General features: G+C 41.6%; 1 protein-coding gene across 2 annotated transcripts in view; it reads left to right on the forward strand.

Moving 5' to 3' along the window:
• LOC308080851 (band 4.1-like protein 3) overlaps positions 1-23398 on the forward strand; it is a 69287-nt gene extending 45889 nt beyond the window's left edge. Inside the window, exons 17-24 of one of the 2 annotated variants that reach the window (XM_080422889.1) lie at positions 1260-1359; positions 1925-2013; positions 3124-3207; positions 7533-7634; positions 10890-10958; positions 21809-21847; positions 21947-22024; positions 23313-23398. In XM_080422889.1, the coding sequence (XP_080279015.1) occupies positions 1260-1359; positions 1925-2013; positions 3124-3207; positions 7533-7634; positions 10890-10958; positions 21809-21847; positions 21947-22024; positions 23313-23318 (567 nt within the window). In that variant the 3' untranslated portion in view covers positions 23319-23398. The remainder of the gene's footprint in view (positions 1-1259; positions 1360-1924; positions 2014-3123; positions 3208-7532; positions 7635-10889; positions 10959-21808; positions 21848-21946; positions 22025-23312) is intronic. The other variant, XM_080422890.1, reaches the window with a different exon arrangement.
• The last annotated feature ends 997 nt before the right edge of the window (positions 23399-24395 follow it).

Raw genomic sequence — 24395 nt, forward strand, 5'->3', positions numbered from 1 at the left:
TTTTTTATCATAGATTTCATAATTAGCTTCATAGACTTGTTTGACAGCACACACACAGCGTTGTGTAAAAATAACATAATAATTTTACAATTTCTATTTCATGTAAATGTGTATTTTACAGACATTTAACCACTTAAACTTAGTACACTTGACCATTGGCTCTGTACTTGGTCTGCTCTTTTTTCCCTCTACACCAAACCTCTTCGCCGACAATAGCCAATCTATAAATTGCGACTCGTTGTGAGCGTATAGATCGGCTATTTTTTAGCTAATGTTCCCCTCAGAAGAGGGAAGGAAGGGCTCAAGTAGTGAATCTTACTTTTGTCACACAAATTGTCGCACAAACATTTGGCCCACACTAGGGATCCCGGACCCCCTGTTGAAGGCCCCTGAGCTAGTTATCTAGTTTGGTGGTTCTCAAAGTAGGGTCCAGAGACCCTCAGGGGGTCGTCGAGGGGGTTCCGGGGGGTCCTCAGCAAAATGAGTTAGTACAGCATCAAAATCATTTCAACCACTTTAATGCTTATACATGGGCTATTTGTAAATAGACGATCTACAAGCTCACAACTTGTCAGGATGCGAAGTGTTGTGAGCTTGTACTTCTGCTATTTTCAAAAAATCCTGACAACTTTTTGGAACATTTTGGAATTGCTTTTTACATTTTAACAACATAAATCTTTGATGCGGGTAACTGGCACATACTATTTTCAGATGGGGGTCCGCGGCCAAATACATATTCATTTGGGGGTCGTTGACATGGAAATATTTGAAAAGCACTGAACTAGATGTTTGCTTTAGTTGTCAGTTTGTACTGTAGCTAGGTAATTAATTATATGTTTTGTAGTTAATTGGTTGTTTTGTAGTTAGTTAAAGTGGCACTACTGGATGTAACTCTTTTTTTCTGAATACAATGTAATTTTGTCCAATCTGTATAGTATGTTAATACAATATAACTTATGGTTATGGTGGTTGTATTTTGTCTCCCTGCTCTTCTATTGAGACATTTAGATCGTGTCAAAGGTCATGTCTCACCTAGACACAGGATGTGACTCGAATTTTGACCTGATGGTCAAGATTCAATTTATCCCCTGAGCAAGCAGGAAGTCTCTATTAGCTAAATGGCTAAAAATTCAACACTTGCTCAGGAAACCGGGTTCAAATCCGGGGTAAAAGAGGAAAGTTACATAAATCAGGTGTTAGTAAGTGAATTAGTTGAAATTATGTTAATTGGTTGACAATAACTCATGTCTCCATTTCAGGAACAGGAAGTGGGAGGAGCTACAGAGGAACAGGAAGTTATAGGAGAGGGGGTTGACAGTTCCATCAGCGCTTTGCGCCGCAACTTCCTGGAGGGAGTAGGTGTGTGTGTGTGTGTGTGTGTGTGTGTGTGTGTGTGTGTGTGTGTGTGTGTGTGTGTGTGTGTGTGTGTGTGTGTGTGTGTGTGTGTGTGTGTGTGTGTGTGTGTGTGTGTGTGTGTGTGTGAGAAAGAGTTTGTGTGAGTTTGTGTGTGTGTGTGTGTGTGTAAGCGTGGGTGTGAACCACCAGCCCACAGGTCGAGAACCACTGTCATATGGTTACATTGGAGCACGCCCCCGAGAAGGACCCCGAAATTCATTAATTTGCATTTAGCCACAGCCCTCTTTTTTTGGTTGAAAATAGCAGATCTACAGTGCGTCATACAGGGATGTGCTGTGGGCTTGTAGATCTGCTATTTTCAAATAGCCAATGTATGTAAGGGTTAATCCCAGGAACCCAGTCAAGGACCGCTGGGGGTCCCCAGATCACACTTTGGGAAACAAATGGCCTATCGGTCCAAGCTTCCTGGAGCCACACCCCTCACTGATGTTTATCTGTTTGGAAATTAATTGTATATTAATAATGACTTACTAAATCATGAATTAATACATTGTCATTGTAATTGTAGGAGGAGAGCGAGGGATGACGGAGTGGGAGATACGAATGTCCTGCTCTCCTGTTTTCACCCCCATGATAGAACCTCTGGAACCTCAGGAGGTAACTAAGAACGTTTACTCAAGCACTTTAATCAAAGGCGCACTTCACCCCTTGTTCAACCTATCTTCATAGGTCCTCACTAATGTTCATTGTCTCCGCCAGGCCGAAAGGCATGGTGAGAGAGTATGTTTTGCCCCCTGTCCGTCCGTCTGTGTGTGTGTGTGTGTGTGTGTGTGTGTGTGTGTGTGTGTGTGTGTGTGTGTGTGTGTGTGTGTGTGTGTGTGTCCGTGTGTGTGTGTGTCCGAAGAGGTCTGAAGAGGTGATTGCTAGGGGGTGAGGTGGAGTCTGAAGAGGTGAGTGCTAGGGGGTGAGGTGGTGTCTGAAGAGGTGAGCACTAGGGGGTGAGGTGGAGTCTGAAGAGGTGATTGCTAGGGGGTGAGGTGGAGTTTATAGAGGTGAGTGCTAGGGGGTGAGGTGGAGTCTGAAGAGGTGAGTGCTAGGGGGTGAGGTGGAGTTTGAAGAGGTGAGTGCTAGGGGGTGAGGTGGAGTTTGAAGAGGTGAGTGTTAGGGGGTGAGGTGGAGTCTGAAGAGGTGAGTGCTAGGGGGTGAGGTGGAGTCTGAAGAGATTGATTGATTGATTGATTGATTGGATATTTCCGGTTGCCTTTTATGGTGTTAAAAGGGGCGTGGAACAATGCAAATGAGGATCAACGAGAATGCACTTTTCACACCTGTGATCCACACAAATCAAGGCTCTACACTCCCTTTCATGAATCGCACGTCAGACTTTACTTAAATAATATACACTAAAACCTATTCTAAAATATAGAAGGACATTTTCAATGAGGCCCATTTTTAAATATTATTATTATTATTATTATTATTATTATTATTATGATTATTATTATTATTATTATTATTATCCATTACTGACAACATTTTTGTTGCTTTCCAAAATATACTCGGCGACACATTATTAATTACAATCCAATATAATATGATTGTGAAATGGACCATTCTACATAATGAGTACTTTTACTCTACCTTTACATTATAAGTATATTTTAATGCCAATACTGTTACTCAAGTAAAAGTTTTAATGCAGGACTTTTACTACTTCTTCCGCCATTGCACTGTATTGGTTCATGTTCTTCGTGTCTTTCTGAACAGCCAATGACATCAGATCTTGAAACTCAACCCCTCCCATTGGACAGCATACCATCAGTGGTAGGTCAACAAGGCTGCCAATCAAATGTAAATATTCAAATTCTATTGCAATCTATTCTATATTCTATTCTACAATATATATACTTATAATAATAATAATTGTGGGCTTGCTAAGGCGAGCACACTACTATTATCCTCACTATGTATTATTATTCCGCTTGTTATTTGGCATCTGACTAGTCCTTCATACTTGAACTCCAATTCCAACTCTACCACATTCGGCTACCATTTGTATTTTTGACATATGTTGTACTTTTTATAAGATTTGTAACTTTTAATTGCCAAACAAATCCCTTTAGTTTGAATGGGGAAATGGCATTTAGCTACAGTGGAGCCAGATGGAATCATAAAACTGTTCATAAACTCACTATGTCCACACTCTTTAGACTATATATTCTTTACATCGAAACAAACACACACATCTGCTGAAGATGTTAATCTAAGCTATACACTTTACACTTTTGTGACCATTTGAACAGACCCATGTTCCTCTACCCTCTACTACACCAGTTAATCAAATCCCAGTAATTTTGGTCACTCTCTTGAACGCATAGTACACTCAAAATGTATTTCTCATTAATGTTTTGCAACCCCTGTGTAACTTAGCAACCACCAATTTCACCTTAGAAAGGACCAATTTTAAAGTGAAAGGGCCTACTCTGTGTGGAGTTTGCATGTTCTCCCCGTGTCTCCTAGGGTAGTTAATACCCTCACAAAAACATGTAGTAATCCTGGTCGCTATACCGCCTCCCCCATGACAGCCGGGGCGCCTGATGGAGGGGAAGGGAACTGGTTGGAATAACGTGTTCCTTCCACGCGCTACGTCCTACCAGGGAAACTCCCCCCTGTCAGGTGACAAGAAGGTCAGTTGGCTCTCATGCATTGAGGGAAGCATGAGCTCGGCCCTGGCCTACCTAGGCTGAAGGGGACTGGTGTAGCGCTGGTGTAGGGCAGGTGTAGCGCTCAGGATCACTTAGGAAATTGGCACCGGGTGAAAAAAAAATGGGTTACAAAAATCGCGGGATAAAAAATAAATTAAAAAAAAGACAAATTTTACCCTAGCAACCACCTGTTTTACCCTTGAAGCAAACTCTAACAAAACATAACACAATCAACACTCTTAGCGCCACTAATACTTAACACTACCAACTTAACCAATATATATATATTTATATATATTGGTATTATATATATATATATATATATATATATATATATATATATATATATATATATATATATATATATTGAATATATATATGTATATATATATTCAAAGATGTATATATCATACATCCGGAAAGGAGAAGGGTTCCAGGTGAACGGCAGTTGAACATGGGTCAATCGGTCCTAAGGGATAGGCGAACACCGTTCGGAAGGGTTGGGGCGATATTCACACACACACACACACACACACACACACACACACACACACACACACACACACACACACACACACACACACACACACACACACACACAAGCACACGCACAAACGTGCACGCACGCACGCACGCACGCACACACACACACACACACACACACACACACACACACACACACACACACACACACGCACACCACAGGGAACGGTGAGGTCACCCATTGCCATTGGTTTATATTTCAGCTAATTCAAATCCACCATCTTGGAATTTCCGGCCCCGAAAAGCAACCGGCTATTGGCTGGAAGGGCAGAGAGGATGGGTCTTCACTCAGTAGAATTACTAAAATTAATGGGACCATATTTATTAAAAATAAATGCATATCATGGTAATTGAAAGAAGACTGAAAGCATTAAGTATGCATGACAATGTTTGCTAAGATAATAAAATCAAGTGTTAATCCTTCTGCAACCAGCAGGAGTGGAAATAGAGACACCTTCTAGGCCCTTAATGAGAACTGCTACTTCCTCATTGGCTTCATTTTCAAAACCGGGTCCATGCTACCTGCTACCAACAAGCGAGCCCACACATTAAATATGATTAATAATTAAGGATTATAGTATGCTGTGGTATACGGTATATACAGTACATTCTGTCTGTGCTGCAGGATGCTTGGCTTTTAGTTAGCCACGCCCCTCCTCAGCCAGAAAGCCAGTCGCGTTATGGCGGTACCAGTCCTCAGCCAATCAGAGAGAGGAGCTACACTCTGGGGCGGAGCTATGACACGCTTTCCGGAATGGTAGTCGCCATGACGTCTCAGGACTCCGATGTCAGCCTGACGAGTGTCGACAAAATGGCCGCAGAGGAGATGCTGGCGGGCACGGTCGTCTCCGTGTCCCTGGCTGATGACGTCATCGATGATGTCATCAGCGGGGGACTGCCCTTAGTTACCATCTGCGAGGTGAAGACGCCCAGCTCTCCGCTGTCTCCTAGCAATGCCTGGCCTCCCAGTGCAACGACAAGCACAACGAGTACCACTACAGATAGTACTACTACTACAGTTACTACTGCTACTATGGCTAGTATTGCTGCTACAGCTAGTGCTACTAACGCTCCTGCTAGCAGTACTACAATGTGGACGGCAGGAAGTCAGGTTCAGTTCATCTCTGGCCCGGCGGCGGCCAGTGATTACGACATCAGTGGTGATGTCATCAACGCGCATCACAGTCGACTGGTTCTGTTGAGGCCCGAGGACATCCCGACGAGTGCCTACCTGCCCCTCCTCTCTCCTGTGTCCCCATTGGCTGAGCACCGTCTGAGCTCCGCCCCCTCTCCGGGTCACCTGAGTGGCAGGACCTCCCCGTCCCTGGCCAAAGTGGTACGCTGATACGCTAAGCTGATTGGTTGATTAACTGTTGGCATGGAAACCAAGCACACGCGCCGCTTGCAAGCCTGAGGATGTCTGCCAACATCCCCGCACACAGTGTGTGTGTGTGTGTGTGTGTGTGTGTGTGTGTGTGTGTGTGTGTGTGTGTGTGTGTGTGTGTGTGTGTGTGTGTGTGTGTGTGTGTGTGTGTGTGTGTGTGCTGCCGCAGATTTATTTTGACTCCCCCTGCCTTCGCTGCTGTGCCATTTTGAGCCTTCTACACTGAAACCAAAATGGACGACGGGAATGGAAGCCTGTTGGTTAGAAGCACTTCTCTCACTGACACAGACACACCACTAACAAAACAGAAGTCTGCTTGTTAGCATCGCTAACCTGCGCTAACCTCGCTAACCAAATGCTAACCAAACGCTAACCTGTTCTCTCATTGACTTAATGAAAGGGACTGGAACCTTGTTTGCTAGCAATGCTAACCACTTCTGTCATTGACACAACACTAATGCAAATGAATGGAAGGCCGTTCGTTAGCAGCACTAACAAAATCTCTCAGGTTTCAGCTCTCAGGACACAACACTAACACCTAGTTCACACCATGACTGGTATTCCGCTTCCAAGCTCAGAGAAAGTGGCTTTTTTCCGTCCATCGTCAGTGTCAAGGAGCGATTCACAGCGACAGGAGGGCAAAAAGAGCTGTGGAAGGAAAGGTTGAGGAAAGTTCGACTCTTTCACTGAGGTTTGAGGCGAGACTATCAGAAGCTCACTGTTGTCTGAACTAGGTGTGAACTAGGCTTCCACGCGAAAGTGACATGGAAGTTTGGGACATTTTGCACACGCTTGTATAAATGACATATTTGTACAAACTATCAAAAGTTCATACACACTCAGCCCATGGACTCTTCAGTGGCACTGGCCTCTTTTGAAGATGGGGATGGATGAATATTGTGTTATTTTTATTTAGATAGCATGTTGTTTAAACAGATGCTAGGTTAATTGTTTACCTGGTATCCTAGTTTTTTTGTAGAATTAATGTGTTTTCTTTGCACTCTCTACTTTACCAATAGAAAAAATATTTTGTGCAGGCACACACGTGCATGCACATACACACCAATGGGGAAATTCAATGTCGTAAGGGCCCAAGGTAGCATCAACAGTCTGGGAGTCTATGCTCTCTTCCGATGAATACAAGGACATCATCAGCATACAGCGCGTTTCATGCTCAATGTGTGGCCAGATTAAGTCTCAGGTTCTGAGAGTTTATGCTTCCACTCCAGTTCATTTTAATACATAATTTCAGTGATAACACATTAATAAACAAAAGTAAGTTCACATTAATGAAACTGCATGTATATTACCATTTTTAAGGACCATAAAAAAGTTGTTAAAAATGACTATGGGCTCAGCGATAGAAACTGCAATGTTTGACCACTTCCTGGTTAAGTAAACCACACCCACAACCACAATGCCTCTTTAGCCGCACCCCCTGCATGGCTACAGCTGGCTGTCTGAATCACCGTTTTTGTGTGTGTGTATTTATGTGTGTATTGATGTGTATTTATTTGTGTATGTGTGTATATTTATGTGTGTAGCCCAAGCCGACGTTCGATGACATGTCTCCAGAATTGACTGCTCTGCTTCATTCGGCCTCAAGAGGTTGCACTTCTACAGAACATAAAGACAGCCTTATACAGGTCTGTCTGTCTGTCTGTCTGTCTGTCTGTCAGTCATTAAAACATCATCACATTACTTCATCCATACAAGCTGTTACACTGGCTGTACTGATGCCTCCCAGTGGCTACGCGTAAAAGACAAAACCGATAGTTCCATTAATTCCATTATGATTGATTGCTACTTTTTAGTCCTGTGCACTGTATGTGCAATGCTTTACAAATCACTTGGTACCGCTCGGTACCTTCCATGCATTTGCACAGCAACTTCCTGGTTTGTGCTGGCAGTCGCAGGAATTTTCTTGTAGAATATGTTTATGTAGTGAAATTGTTGTTAAAAAAATGATTTAATTGGGATATGTCTATGATTTTATTGTTGCCACATTTGGTAACAATTTTAGAAAAAAAACAAGCCACGCAAGGCTGGGATTTTAGAACTAGAGCTAAAACTATTAACACATTAACCGCCAAGGCCGTAGTCCTACGGTCCATTAAATCCAACTGTTAAGCGCCGAGACCGTAGCCCTACGGTCCACGGTCTTTTCGCGCTGAAATTTTCCAGGTGCACTTTCGGAATTTTTTGATCCATTTCCGGTTCCGGTTTGATGACCGGAAACAGAATTATTTGGGATCCGGTTTTGACGATCACGTCCGCTCCCATTCTAAAGCGCACACTGAAACTCAATTCTCTTCCTGTAGTTTTTTCTCCTCGCATATCACTGTTTAACGTAATCCGCTCTAACTACAATCATGGAGATCCGTTTGACATGCAGTTTTCACTGGGAGATACAGTGACATGTCGCGGAGTGTACGGCTCAATCTTAAGGATTTTAACAAGATCTATGGCGACATGAAAAAAACTAAAAAACAACAATAACACGTTGGCACTGTGTTAACTGTGTCTTTGCAAATATATATTATCATCAATTATCTTTTCAGTTAGTTAAGTAATTGAGAAGCACATTTTTTACAATTTACAATTTATTAATTGTTTTATTTTTCATAATTATATCAACGAAATCTATATATGACAAAAAAATCTATGTGATTCCTTATAATCGACTAAAACAATTAGGCCCCTATTCAGGGTGAAATTTGAACAAACCACTAATTACCTACCCAAAATAACAGACATACAAGCTATCAACGGCGCTGCGTCATGTCGTGTCGACAGCTTACAGATCTGTTATTTTGGACAGCATACAATGAGGCGCGCGCGCGCCACGGAGTAGCCTATCACTAAACCAAAAACATTACATTACGTGGTCAACAACATACTAGACATGTAACTTGCTTGGAGCTTTTAATGCAGTGGTTCTCAACCTGTGGGTCGAGACCACAATGGAGCACCCAACGCCTGGCGAGCTTGTAGATCTGCTATTTTCACAATATTTATCTGTGGAACCGAGTCAAACAAAATGGGGGGGTCCCCAGTTCAAATATGGTTATTTTGGGGGGTCATGAACGTAGCGTTTACGCGGGGAATATAATAATAATATAGGCTAATATATATAATATAGGCTATAATATAATATTCACCCGCAGCATGGGTTTAATGAGACAGCAGCCAAAATGAAAATCACTTTGATCCGCTCATCTTATAAAAAATGTAAGTGCTTAAGATTTTAGCCCAAACCCAACGGGACCCGACCCGACCCGGCCCGTCGGCACCGGCTGAGCCGGGTCTACGTTTTTTGTACATCCAAATAAATTCACATATTAATTAATTTGTAGCGTAGGCTATTGTGTTCACAATAAGCAACTTGTCATATTAGTCAGATCCCCAAGAGTATATGAAAGCCATTTAAAATAGTTATATATTCCCAGCTGATGCCAAATAATTAATCAACAGGGCAGCGCAACCAAAAGTAGGTCAAATCAATCAATCCGTCTTGTCATGACGCAGCAGCCCCCTTTAAAGTTTAAACCATAACATGACATCTTCAGACTATTGAGCTTTCTTCATGTCTTTTTCACCTCAAAGTAAATGTTGGATTATTTCTTCAAATGAGACACTATGAGAGCACAGGCAGCGGGCATTAGAAGGTAACATTGGATGTGATTTCTCCATCGCAAAAATGATTACGGTTATTCTATGAAACATATATTTCATAGAATAACCATAATCATTTTTAAAATGGTTATGGGGCAGTGTATATTTATATAGCCCTATTTGCTCCAAGCTGTTTTTTAAATAAAATATAGACTTCTGGAAGAATTAACGAATTACCAAGATTTAATGAGAAATAAGGCTTCTTTAGAAAAATGACTGACGGGCTGGGCTGGGCCTAATTTGTCAATTATTAGTCGAGCCGGGCTGAAATATTTAGGGGATATGAAAGCTCTAGTTAGTAGTTTGAAGTGCTCATGTGGCCTTATAGTTGCTTCTTTTTGTTTTCATAGACCTGCGGACTGCGGTTGCTTATTTCTCGCCAAGGCTGGCAACACGGCTCATGGTCCAACGCACAAAGCCATTGTAGTGTCTGTGTGCACTTGACGGGTGATTTTATAAACCAGCGGGTGGTATTAGATTCCACTAACCCCCCCCCGAAACCCGTACCCATGTGTGTCTGTAGAATTGCAATGTGGGGGATATAGCAACAACACGCCCACGGGCACACCTCCACGCGCAAATAACGGCGTCGGCATAATGGTGACGGGTAGAGCAGGTGCTAGAATAACCTATTGGGGCGGCGCAGCTCCATTATCAGTATTTAACAAGCGTTGCGGCTGGGAAAACTGGCACAGAATAGAGCGGTGAGTCTGATAAACCACTTAAGCCCTATTGTACACTTCATCGTACAACAGTGTCGCAAAAAAATGCATTTACAAGCTCACGTTGCTTCACATTGCGATGGGTTGTGAGCTTGTAAATAAGCTATTTTCACTGATTTTCTAAATGTCCCCCAAAATCTATTATTTGTATTCAAATAGATTATTTTGTATACATTATTGGCTTTAGTGTACATTTTTTTTAAACCAAAGCAATTTTTGTTATGATCTTTCACAGATTTTTCACAATAACCAACAACTTTAGACAACTTTTCTAAACACAATTTGTGTTTGTGATTGTCTGCCCCCGATAAGTCTGCTCACCAAAAAGACACAGAGATGTATTTGTCTGTGTATTTTCAAGTTAATACAATCCATTTCTTAAAATGTTGTTGCTTTCCAAAATAATCTTGGCGCTAGGACCCTGGCAAAAAAACTATTAATATGAATGTTACACATTATGACTTTAAAGGTTTTAAGTTGTGCTTTCTTTGCTTCCTGTTTCAGACATCGGAGAGGGTGGAGTCCATTGTCACGACGACAGAGTCGCCTACTTCTCCGGTGGATGAGCCTAAGGTACACATTGGATATCTGGGCCCGCCCCCTAGAAACCCCCCGCCCCTCATGATCTGTGTGCTACACTTTGTCACGGAGGAGTCGTACTCACGCAACCAGGCTTGCAACAAGGATGCTAACAGTCCTGCTAATGTATCAGCTAGTGATGATGATGATGATCTCATAAGCGAGGAAGATACTGTCAGCGTTCTATCATGGGCAGATGTGGTATTCAGAGAGGCTGACCATGTTAACAATGCTAGCACAGCAACAAGCATGCTTAGCGCAGAGGCTAAGCACGCTAACGCAGCGGCTAACATCAGCACAGATGCTAACAGTGCTAACCCAAAGACCAACAGTGCAAAAACAGAGGCTAAGCATGCTAACACAAGGGCTAACAGTGCTAACACGGAGGCTAAGCATGTTAACACAAAGGCTAACAGTGCTAACACAGAGGCTAAGCATGCTAACATAAGGGCTAACAGCGCTGACAGCCAGGCTCCATGGGGGGCAGGACTCACACTGGGCCAGGGTTGCCGCAGAGATGAAGACTCAGAGGATTCAGAGGTGGGATGTGAGGCAGACTCCGATCACTGATGGTGATCCCAAACCTCATAAGGAGGTAAAATTAAAACTCTAAACTAACCTCCTTTAAATGACCCCTCAAAACTAGTTCCTCTAACCCACCTACTCTAAATTACCACCTTTAAACCACCCCCTTTAGATTGCCTCCTCTAAACTCTTTAAAACATTGTCCTCTTTAAACTACCCCTCTAAACCAGGGGTCTTCAACGTTTTTCATGCCAAGGACCCCCTAGCTGAGAGAGAGAGAGAGAGAGAGAGAGATGAAGCAGGACACCCCCCCCCAAAAAAAAAACACATACTGTATAAAATCGTGTTGCAGATTCAACCTTTTCATAGATTTCATATGTGGCTTCGTAGACTTGTTTGGCAGCACTGTCGTCAGTGCATGTTGGATTCATGTTTATGTGTATTTTTTATATGACATTTAACCACTTAAACCCTTAACTCTTTCAGTGCCACAAGACGTCAAATACGTCATGAGGCCTGACCCCCGTGTGCCACAAGACGTCAAATACGTCAGTTTTTTTGGAAAAACATGTTCAGAACCCAAGATATGATGATTTGAAGATTTGCTGCTCCATTCACTTCTTGTTTAACTTTTTACTGAAAAAGGCTGTATCTCGGCTCCTAAGCACTTTTTTTTTTACAATTAATTTTGGTTGTGGCACTCAGAACCAAAATTCCATAAATAAGCATGGCACTGAAAGAGTTAATACCTAGTAGACTTAACCTTTCACTCTGTACTTGGTCTGCTCTTTTTTCTCCTCTACACCAAACCTTTTTGCCGATCTACAAACCTTAGATCTGTTATTTTCATAGGGATGCTAGGGATGCTTTTTTTTGGTAGAGTGTTATGCAGGGTTGCATTGCTCATGGAACGGCCTTGCACGCCGTGCATGAACCTATTTGACCAGGAGCACGCGCAGGCACACGCATAGATTTAAAACGACTTTAAATTCACACCTCAACAAAGTTTAAGGCTCCCGACTCACACCAGGTGAATTAACATAGGAATGAGCCTAGATGCATATCAATTGTCCATTGTGGGACCTGTAGTGTAGGTGTTAAGCATTAAAATAGAGTGCAACCACGTTCCAATTCAACATTGCAACACTGGTGTTATGTCTACAATTGGTTTATGTAAAAACAAAGTTCCTATCACACAAAAATTTGGTGGCCCCCCCTGTAGTAACTCTGAGGACCCCCTAGGGGTCCCGGTCCCCCCTGTTGAAGACCCCTGCTCTAAACTAGTCTCACCCAAACTAGACGTTCTGTGATCTCCTCCCACGGATATGTCTAGTGACGTCTAAAATCAATGTAGGGGCTGGGTGCAGAACCAACTGGAAGGGGTTCTGTGGTTCTTCATGTTGGGACAGTGATCGGATCGGCATTTAAAGCAGTGTTTGTAGGTTTGTTTGTGGCACCACTGTTCTACAGGTTCTGCAGTTGCTGCTATTGTTGCTTTTGCTTGTATCTCCCTCGCGTATACAATCTATGGTGGTGCTTGGCCAAGACCCGCCCTTAGAAACACCCCGCCTGCCTCTGTTTGGCTGCTTTCAGCCTGTGTACACACACACACACCCACACACACACACACACACACACACACACACACACACGCACTGTATTTTTTCACGTGTGAACGTGAACGAACGGGTGAGCCGAAAAATTTGGGGTTTATGAAATCATGCGAGCCCGCATATTTTGCACTGAAATATGCGATTGCGGTGATTATACAGCGTTTTTCAAAAAGAATAACCCCCTCTTAATCTGTGCCATTTGGCTGATTATGAATACATTTAATTGAATTATGCAATCGCGTGTTTTCTGGAGGGACTAGTTCATTGGTTTGGTCTTGGATGTGATTGATACTGTGTATACAACCTAGTGGATTAGACAATCGATGTAGATACAAAATAATTATCATATTCAAGGCTCACAGGTATTTCCAAATACCATCATATTAATTACATAATTCTGCAGCACTGATTAATGTAGCCTTGGATCAAGACTGCCATCGGTCACAAGACAAGACAAGGCATAATAATAATTTGTATGACAGTCTTGTATCAAGGCCAGGCCTGGAATTTCGTCATTTTAGGGGCAAGGCCACTTGGCCTTTGGTGTTGTAATTTTTTGGAGGGCACAAAGGCCAAATGCCAGGGCAGGAAGGCCATCCAAAAAAAAGATTATTTTTAAGTCAAAAAAAGTTTTTTAAGTCCACGGAAATAATGAATTTAACTTGAAGGTTAAGGATGATTTTATTTTAATATAGTATAAGAATAGTATAACTATCTGTGAAATATAACCCATTTATTTCACAAAATAATGTGTTGGCAAATGACCAATATTTAGTTATATAGGTCTCAATATGTCACATTCAGCCCTGGACTTACTGAAGTAGGGGTCACATTAATCACATTCACATTAGATTCACAGATTAGAGATTTTATGTATTTTCCCCACAAGTTATTTTCATTCAAATGAAATGTGATTGAACTTGCACTAATAATGACTTAAGTTGATTTTTCACTCTTTAAAATATAGTATTTCTTAATTATTAATACTTACAGCTTGTAGATTGGCTATTTTCACGATTTTAAATTGTTTAAAAAATAAAATAAAAAAAGGAACATACAAGATTTCCAACCGACAGCGATAATATATAGCCACTATATGGTTCTGTATCAGTATATGAGTCAGTTTTAGCAGATTTCATTCTAATTGGCTACTATACCTGCATATGAATTTCATGGGCCTGGGTAGGTCACCCTGTCCTGGTGGAGATATGCCCTGTTGCGCACACTCCGCAGAGCAGTACAACAGGTGAAAGCAATTCACTTAACACTCGCATGACTGAGGTTTCATTCTCCTCCACCAAGCCTGAAAAACGATCATTTTGATCCCCAAATCAGGCTATCCTATTGGCCACTGTCTCCCCTCTGTGCCCAGACTAGTTCACACTTTCTCCCCCAAACAGTGGGGGGTTCCATTGTCTTCTAAAAAGCTGAGAGTTGAAAATGGGTTGCCAAATTTTGAGAGAGAAATAAGCAGGTAGGTCTATGAAAGTGTTACTGCATGCAACTTTACAAAATAAAACGGTAAAATGCTTTGCACGGGGCTCGGGAGAAAGAGAAGAGGTGATATGGACACATTTTCGCTACATCGATGTGGAGAACAAAACACAATGCTTGATTTTATCCGAAGGCAAGCAATGTGGGAAAAACACAACAACTTGAAGAGACACAAGCGTTCACCACAAAGAGATCGAGTTATAAGTTAACAAAAGGTTTGGTGGTGGTTGTTTACAACGTAACATTAAACGTGGTGTTGCGTGTCGGCTTAATGTTCCAACAAAAACACTAATCCGACCCCAAAGTGCCCAAACTAATGCTGACGAACTCACGTTAGCTTCTTAGCATGTAGCGATAAACTTACACCTGGTGTTTGCACTTTCTCCATTTACAGCCCGTACATCTACACAAACGTTCAGATTTCAAATATAAAGTGCTTACCTCATGGCCAGGGATGTTACAATTCTATTCGGGTAACCCATAAGTACCCATATTTTCCGTATTGTCCAATAAAAAACATTTTAATCCGATCGGTGGCCATTTTCTCCGTATTTTCTCCATGCTTTCAACTACGTGACCCTATCGGTTCGGAGGTGTAATTGCACTACACTATAACTCTATGAGAAAATGACCGCCAATCGGATTAAAATGCTTTTTATTGAACAATACAGAAGTTACGGGTACTTATACCCACCCGAAGTAAATTGTAACATCCGTGGCCACGGAATAAAAACTTTATATTTGAAATCCGAACGTTTATGTAGATGTACGGGCTCTAAATGGAGAAAGTGCAAAAAACAGGTTGAAGTTTCGTCATGACTGTCATAATATGACCGTCATGTAATGCTGCTTTAGTAGCAGCAAGCGAACTATAGTAACTTGTAAACAACCCAGTGACAAACCTAAATTATTATTATTCATAATAATAATATTCACATTATTGTCTGAGCGTAAAGCTCTCATTCTATCAGCTGTCCACGTCGCTGACAAACGCGTCTCCTCTCTTCCTCCCTCAGTGCAACAAGTGAACACAATGCTATGTTCCACAAATGTGCTCAATCCTGCGCAAAATATCTGATCTTCAAGCATAAAACAGTTGCTGCGTCTTTTTCCACCGCTTTGCAGTGAAAGGGAAAGTGGAAAATGGGTCGCCAAATTTTGCGAGAGAAATAAGCAGTCAGGTCTATGAAAATGTTACTGCATGCGTCGTTGTGCCCTTAGAAAACAGTGAGGCATGAATGGGGTAATAGCCGAGGCTAATTTGCAACACCAGTCCCTGGTTAGACCTTTCTATATAAATATATACCTAATAAAAATGCATGAAGCTCTAATCTAAACAAGTATGAAAATATATTTATATCTGCAAAGTAACTAGTAACTAAAGTTTTCAAATAATTGTAGTGAAGTAAAAGTACAAGATTTGCCTCTGAGCTGTAGTGGAGTAGAAAAGTATTACCATTATAATGTAATTATATATATAATTATAATATTAATAATAATAGAAATACGCGAAAAACAAGCCCAAAGTCGCTTATAATAAGCAGACATGGCAACATAGACTCGCATAGACTCGCTGCTGCAGCTCGTCTACGGGCCGCTCTGCGGGGGGTCTAGAGGTGTCAACTGCTCTTGCCTGGGGGAGAGAGGGGGAGAGCGGTCAATTTAGCCGAAATATAACGGTTGGGATGGTATATATGGTATATATTTCATATTTATAATACGTTTCAGAAGAAAAAAAGATGATTTGAAACAAATATTTAGGAAAAGTCATGAAAGGGGAACTTTCTCAGAGCTTCATGAGAGAAGATAATCCATTTTAAATTCTCAAAATCGGTCATATTGATAGCTTAGTCATGCAAGTGTTAAACGAGGACTGTGCTGCGCAGTCTGCGCACCAAAAAACGGACTAAAACTGTCACATTGTAGCTGCTGAAATAAACTTCCCATTTAGATCATTGTTGACAAACGAACAGAACATGGATGTGGTTTGCAAAAGGATTATTTATTTATTGTCCATCAGAGCGGTGAGGTCACTCTTTTGTATGATATTGATAGCCTAAACGTATAATTTGTTTGCAGTTATTCTATTGCTTGCTTTATATTAAGACTCATAATTTGGGGATTTCGCTGTATTTTATCAGATGTATTCATCTATATTTTGCTGTTGAAAAAAACATCGGGGCACATCCTCTCTCTCGCTCTCAGGCTAGAAATCAAACCTACCATTGATTAGTTCAACAGGCTGCGTTAGATTTATCTACTGTTTGGCCCGGTGATGCTTTTGTGTCTATTACACTGTGTTGCGGGATTCCGACGGTTCATTCGAGGGCGGCTCAAAATCAAACCTACCTACCACTGTGCATGTTGTAGGTGCGCAGCTCAACCAAAGGGACTGGTGTCTAATAAAAAACGTATTGACAGGAAAATCGTGCAGAGGAAAAACTGTGAAATCAGTTGCTGGGCGCAGCTGGGGCACTACGGCTACTGTGGCCGTGTCATTATTCGAGGGGCACACGGCCAATGAGAGGGGCAACGACGGCCATGGCCGTCGTGAAATTCCTGCCCTGATCAAGGCTATGATTAATGTAATTAATGGATTTATAGTAGTATGTTTGTTTGCGTTTGTCTCTGGATGTATTACTGTATGGGTAGTATCTTGCAAATATGAAGTTCAAAGTCAACAGTATAGCCAAGCCTACTACTGTATGTGTTGAAAAGCAGCATAGCAGCAACATTAGCAGGCAACACAGTCAAGTTATGTAGCCTACGCTTAATTGCGTAGCCTATATGCACTTGAGCGAACAGCGAGCACTAACATTGCCTCGCGTGATTTCATAAACCCTGCATTAAGTTTATAACCGGACGTTCGGTGAAACAGTGCTCCGGTGTGTGTGTGTGTGTGTGTGTGTGTGTGTGTGTGTAAAGGCTGAAAGTGGCCAATCAGAGGCGGCCAAGGGCGGGTCTTTTTTTAAAAATGTATTTATAGGTTCGGTACTATTTAGGGCTGTGAATCGTTGGGTATCCCACGATTCGATTCCGATTCTTGGGGTCACGATTAAATTAAAACACTTTTTTTTTCAATACAACCCTATTCCCGATTCAAAGTCGATTATTTTTTCGATTCAAAATCGATACCCGATTCAAAATCGATTCTCGATTCAAAACGATTCTCGATTCAAAATCGATTCTCGATACACGTAGCTTTTATAATCGTAAAGGTTTCATCAACTGATTGCAAAAATGTAGACACACGCAGGTAAATCCAAAACTAATTCATTCATGGTTGCACACATTTTTGTACTAAACTGGTCTGACACTTCTCAGTTACCAGAACAATAATAAGTTAAGTAATAAAACTGCTGTTACATAAATACAATTGGTAGGCTTAGGCTAGCTGCCAGAACTTGCCACTTCTCAAAAATGTAATTATACAAAAATACTGTAACTGTTTTTTGTGAAAAAACAACAAAACAAAATCAACTTTTTAAATGAAATAGGCTTAGGTGCCTTTATATTTCTGAGAACATGCCACTCCTTTTTTCTTAACAAATCACAAAAATGCCAATAAATTACATTAATTAAAACATAAAACTGCTGTTACATAAGTAAAATTGGTAGGCTTAGGCTAGTTGCCAGAACTTGCCACTTCTCAAAAAATTTATCAAACAAAAATACTGTAACTGTTTGTACTTTGAAATAGGTTTAGGCTAGCTGACGTATATTTCTGAGAACATGCCACTTCCAAAAATGTAATTAAACAAATACTGTAATTTCTCTTTTTTTCTTTGTAACAAATCACAAAAATGCTTCACAACTTCATTGTAGGATAGGATTACTTTCCATCATTCAATAATCTGTAGGTTATTTTGCTGGAACAAAAAACGTTTCACATCTCCTTGTAATGTGTTTCTATACACTTGTTTCGTGTAAAGCACTTAGTTTGATTAAATGTGCTTATAGAATAAATTAAAAGGTAGGTAATAGGCATGACATCACATATTGTACAGTGTAGGTTAGACAGAAATATAATATACTGTACACAGGTATAGTATATGTTTTACAGTTTACAGTTTAGCATTTAGCAGACGCTCTTAATCCAGAGCGACTTACAGTAAGCAAGGACACAAGATAAAACATCATAATACACATAATACATCAAATGCATACAAATTGCAGTCTAATAATAAAATAATAAAATAAAATAATACAAATGTGTATTAATAGATAGTAGGTTAACATTAGAATTGCGATTCTTGTATGAATCACAGTGATGTTTTCTAACGTGGTACGCTGTATACGCAGTATGGCCTGCAGATTTTTTTCGTCGCCACCGTATACATTCTAAAACAGTTCGAAACGGCGTATCTGATACGTTGATACGCATCTGATACGATACACCCAGGTGGCTGGGCTGGGAGGACAGCAATACAAACAGCAAGAATGCGGTCCGTCTGACTAGTCTGACTCTGAGGCTTATGTGTATTGTTCTTGAGGTGTTAATTAATGGCTACTGGCGAAGGAATTCACACATTTCAATGACCTGCCATTCACTTCATTGAACGTAGGTCACTGAATTGAGTACTTCATTAGTATTCAAATTGCGCGTCATAGCACAGCAACAACTTTAATCTTCAATACAGTTTGTGTCTTCAATGCCAAGTTAATACTATTCTGTAATAGATACAGGAATGCTCGCTGTTAACACTGCTATTATATCTGATAAGCCTAACCAGCATTTATTTATAACAATCCTTGCACTATTCTATATCATAACTTTGCATTGAAAATGCATCTAAGGCTAAAAGCAGCTCCAAAGTGGTTGGTTACAGGGTGATTAACATTGTAAGTGTGCTCAGTGTTACTGTGAAACTGGGCCTGAGTGGGCCTGACCGAGTCTGTGCGGGGCCGAAACGCACGCGGAGCGCGCGCAATTTTGTTTACATTAATTAATTATACGCGTGTGCGTGCCGTGCGTGTGGGAGGAACTAGGGGGGGAATAGTTATAGTATACCCTCCAAAAAAATCTAGAACACACCACTGATGAATCACCTCTAGTACAATTACACTGGCCCGGGTGCAGCCTGAGGAAAGAGAAAAAAAGTCCTAATGAAGAAAAGTAGAGACGGGAGAGAAACCGTGAAAATCGTGTGCGGACATTTCCTTTTTCTTCACTTGATAATTGTTTGTGTCCAGCACCGTGTTTAAAGAAACTGTGGGGATGTGCACCCTTTTTTCATAATAATAAAGTAGCCCACACAATGATATTAGAGTTCATCTCATCGGTATGGTGGAGCTCTAAACTACTCCTCTGAACGTGTGATATGTTTCTGCATCCTGATTCATAAGGTCCTGCCCTACCTACTTGCCGATTGCTGAATGCAAAATCGTGACTTCCCCATTGCTTCACATTCAAATAACTCCCGAAAGCCCATCCCACCAGCTGCTTCGGTAGTGTGCTGCACCAATCACTGGACTTTCAGTTCCAACCTTTTGGGATCAAATCCCACTGTGGACATTTATTTTTATTTTTTTCCTATTTGGGGGATAAAATGCTTTTGAGGTTAGGTTAGATTTAGGCATAGTTTTACAGAGGTTAATGGGATAGTTCATCCCCAAAAGTACTTTTTATCTATCGATTACTCACTGCATGGAGCCTTGAATTTATGGAGATTTTTTTAATTTTTGTCGCATTCCTAAGCTAATAATTTGATGACCAGCAGGGTCTGCGGTAGCCGGTAGGAGACTCAAAGAGTCTACATTGAGTCTCCTACCGGAGACATCAACCGGTCATCAAATTGTTGGCTTAGGAATGCAACAAAAACTAAAAGAAATCCATGAATTCAAGGCTGGGGTGTGCAATTGATAGAACATATTGTAATGTTTTGGGTGAACTATTAAGTTTAACTTTAAGGTTAAGGTTATGAATAAGGTTAGGTCTAAGCTGAATGGGGTTGCATGGAGAAAAATAGAATGCCCTCTAAACTACCACTATAAACTAACTGCTGCCTAAACCTCCTCAATAAACTATACCCCCTCTAACCTACCATTATAAACTATACCTTCTGTCTGAACTACCTCTTTAATGTGCCTTCTCTAAAGTCCTACTCTAATTTACCCCTGTACACGACAACTCTAATCTACTCCCTCTAAAGTACTGCCTCCTCTTAACACTTGGGATGCCAGAGGTTTATTGAAACAGGGTACATCTGGTGCCGGCATTCTTACCGTTTACACCGCGCTGTTTACGGCTGTAGTCTGTAGACGCCACGACGTAGACGCAGATGTAAACAAAAGCTGCGTGCACGATGGTCGAGGGTCCCGACTAACGCCTGGAACAATAATATTTCTAACGCGATCCTCCATTGCAGAGCGATCACCCATCGAAAACGGCTTGTTTCCACCACGTTAAAAAATAAATGGAGATATGAAGCTTATAATGGGTGCGGGTGGGAGGTTTTTTTTTTTGCCATGGATCCACTTCCATCCTCTCCTTCTTTCAAGCTCCGTGAATCATTCCAAAGTTGCGTTAGAGCGCCCCACGTGGAAAAATAAATAAATAAATAAATACATCTCTTCACGTAGATCTACGGTTTTGGCACTCAACGCGACTATTTCCGGCACCCAATGTGTTAATATAGTATCCATTTTAATAATACGTAAAATTAATTAAAAATGTCTTTCAACCAAGCAAAATCTCCCAACTACCACACCCCTGACTCCGCCCCAATCCCTCTAAACATCATCCGTTAGTCAACTGTACCCCGTTCCCGTAAGACAACCACACTTCGCATAATGCATCTGGATCTCCTCTTAACCTCCTGCCTGTGTGGTCCCTAACCATGCTTGCTGGTCATGTGACCACCTTGTGTCATAAGAAAGTGATGTTATGGGACTCCTAAATAACCAGATGTTTTGCCCGGGGTCGTCACCGTGTGTGCCTGATGCACGTTCTTGTCAGCTTGCATCGGCTGGTCTGGGCTTTGTGCATTTCAGTTTATTTGAATGCTCAACCAGTCTATTGTGTTCCAGCTTGGATCAAAAACTTGTGTAATATAATATATATGAAATATATATTATGTGTGCGCGTGCGTGCGTGTGTGCTTCCGTTGGTGCGTGTGCATATGCATGTGTGTTTTGAACGTGCCATAGTCTGAGTTATTTTTTTCTTTTTTTTTTTCTCACCCTTTTGTTTATTTTTCTTTTTCCCACTAGGACGTTGCAGCCCTGGTGAAGGCATTTGAAGCTCCACGGGTGAGATCACACACACACACACACACACACACACACACACACAGTGGTGTGTAATCTAAGCCTTATATGACATGAATCATCATCAATATGTGTCATTAGGTGGTGAAAGGAGGGATTTCAGCCGCAAGGATAGAGAAGAGAATAGTTATAACTGGAGAAACTGCTGACCATGACCAGGTACTTACTATCTATACTCCTTTGTGGTATTTGCATACACAGTGAAATGAGGTATCTGCATGTAACCCATCTTAAGGCCCGTTCAAAGTCCCTAGATGGGTCTGAAAACGTGCGTCACAGGGTGAAGGATTCCGTCCGTTCTTTACGGACACATGCATAGTCGCTCACGTTATTTAGGGGTTATTTTATTTATTTTAAAGTGTACAGGCGTAATACACCTATTCATCCACTAGATGGCAGTTGCGAGATTATGTACGTACCCATAATGTTGCCATGTCTGCTTATTATAAGCGACTTTGGGCTTATTATTCTGTAAAGTTGCTTGTAAACAAACAAGCAATTTTTTATTGGTGGTTGCGGTTTTATTTGGGCTTGTTTCTAAAATGTAGTTGCTTATTTGGGCCAATTATTATTTAAACCAGTGATTCTCAAACATATATTGTAGATCTGCTATTTTCATGTGATGTGGCATAGTCGATTCTTTTGGGCTTGTTTTCATAGACCTGGTTGCTTATTTCTCTCACAAAACCTGGCAACATCGCAGCGCAGCTAACAACATGAAGCTACCATTGTAGCATCTAGCCAAAACAACGCAATAAAAGTTTCAGAGCTGTCCACAAACTAGACAAAAACAATGGTTGTCTACAAAACGTGAGTTTCGACCCCTACTGCACTGTGCTCTATATTATTTGTGTGTGTGTGTGTGTGTGTTTAACTTTAGGGAATGGCTGGGTTCATTTTGTCACAGACCATGGATCGACGGTATTTTTGTAATTAAGTACATTTACTCAAGTACTTCCACCAACGTGGAGAAAGAGGGGCAGAGGGAAACTTTTTTCCCCTTATACTGCCAACGGGCGCCAGTGGTACTACAGTCAACGTGCACGTCGGCCTGACGGTGAATGTCGACTGCACGGAAGGAAATCCTGGAGCCGTAAGTGACGGAGGGGGAGACAAAAACGACAACGTAAGGAGCGCCGGCGCTCGTTACGTATCCTTACGTCCGACTATGAATGATACTTTAAGTAACAGGCGCAGTGGGCACTACAGGGGGCGGTGCCTCAGAGAGTTGGGGTCTTGCTCATATCAGGAACCCCTCGACACATTGCCGAGGCCTGGAATAGAACCTGGGGCCTTCGGTTTCCCAGGCGGGCTCTCTAACCATTCAGTTATGGCTGCCCCTTGTCTGTCTGTGTGTCTGTCTGTGTGTCTGTCTGTCTGTCTGTCTGTCTGTCTGTCTGTCTGTCTGTCGGTCGTCCATTCTAATCTTCTGCTGCCTTTGTTTCAGGAGTGACACTGGTGCATTGTGGGAGATGAAGTTCACACCCAGGAGACAGTAAAGACTGTCTATATCCACCCAATGGATGGACAAGCACAAACACACACACACACACACAAACACACACACACACACACACACACACACACACACACACACACACACACACACACACACACACACACACACACAAACAGAGTATACGCATACATATACACATGCATGCATGGACGCACATGAATACATACAATACATATGTGTGTAGCCTATATACATTTGTATACATATATATATATACAGAGACATATATTCCCATATCTCTCACAAATGTGCAAAGCACACACACACACATACACGTGCGCGCGCGCAGACACACACACACACACACACACACACACACACACACACACACACACACACACACACACACGAACCGGCAATATTCACCTGTCTGTCTTTTTTATTTCAATAGTAATAATAATAACAATAACAATAACAATAACAATAACAATAATAATGATAATAATATAGTTTGATGATTGCCATGACGTCATGTTGCATTTTATTTCCTCTGTTCGTACTTGTATTAAACACCCTGCCCCCTTTGCCTAGAGCAGAGAGCTGAGAAGTCAGTTATACGTTAGCCACATTGCAATACTCTAACTTCCACTCGTTCCTTAGTCCAGGAGGCAAGGATTAGATGCCGGTCCGGAGGAATCCAGCAGGTTGGACTGATAGCCACATTACAAAAAAACAATGGGCCCATGACCGTTCCCTTCCTCAATATGTTTTGTCATACACACACTGCGTTGTGTTTACATTATCAGGATAAGCAGGGCCGCAGGAAGGGTAGTGCGAACGGTGCGGTCGCACAGGGCCCCGCGCTTGGGGGAGCCCCGCAAAAAAAACGAAAAAAAAAAAAAACTTTTTTTTTTTTTTTTTTTTTTTTTTAGTGAACAGATTCACGTTTAGTAAGAGTTATACCGAGAAATAACCGCAAATAACCACCAAAAACTCGGAAATATTCGCCCAAAACCGCCCAAAAATCGTGCGCGCGCGCACGCAACTTCGCACAGGGCCCCGCATTTCTCC

The sequence above is a fragment of the Gymnoscopelus braueri genome (assembly GCF_963280865.1).
Source record: "Gymnoscopelus braueri genome assembly, chromosome: 24".
NCBI classification, from domain to species: Eukaryota; Metazoa; Chordata; class Actinopteri; order Myctophiformes; family Myctophidae; genus Gymnoscopelus; species Gymnoscopelus braueri.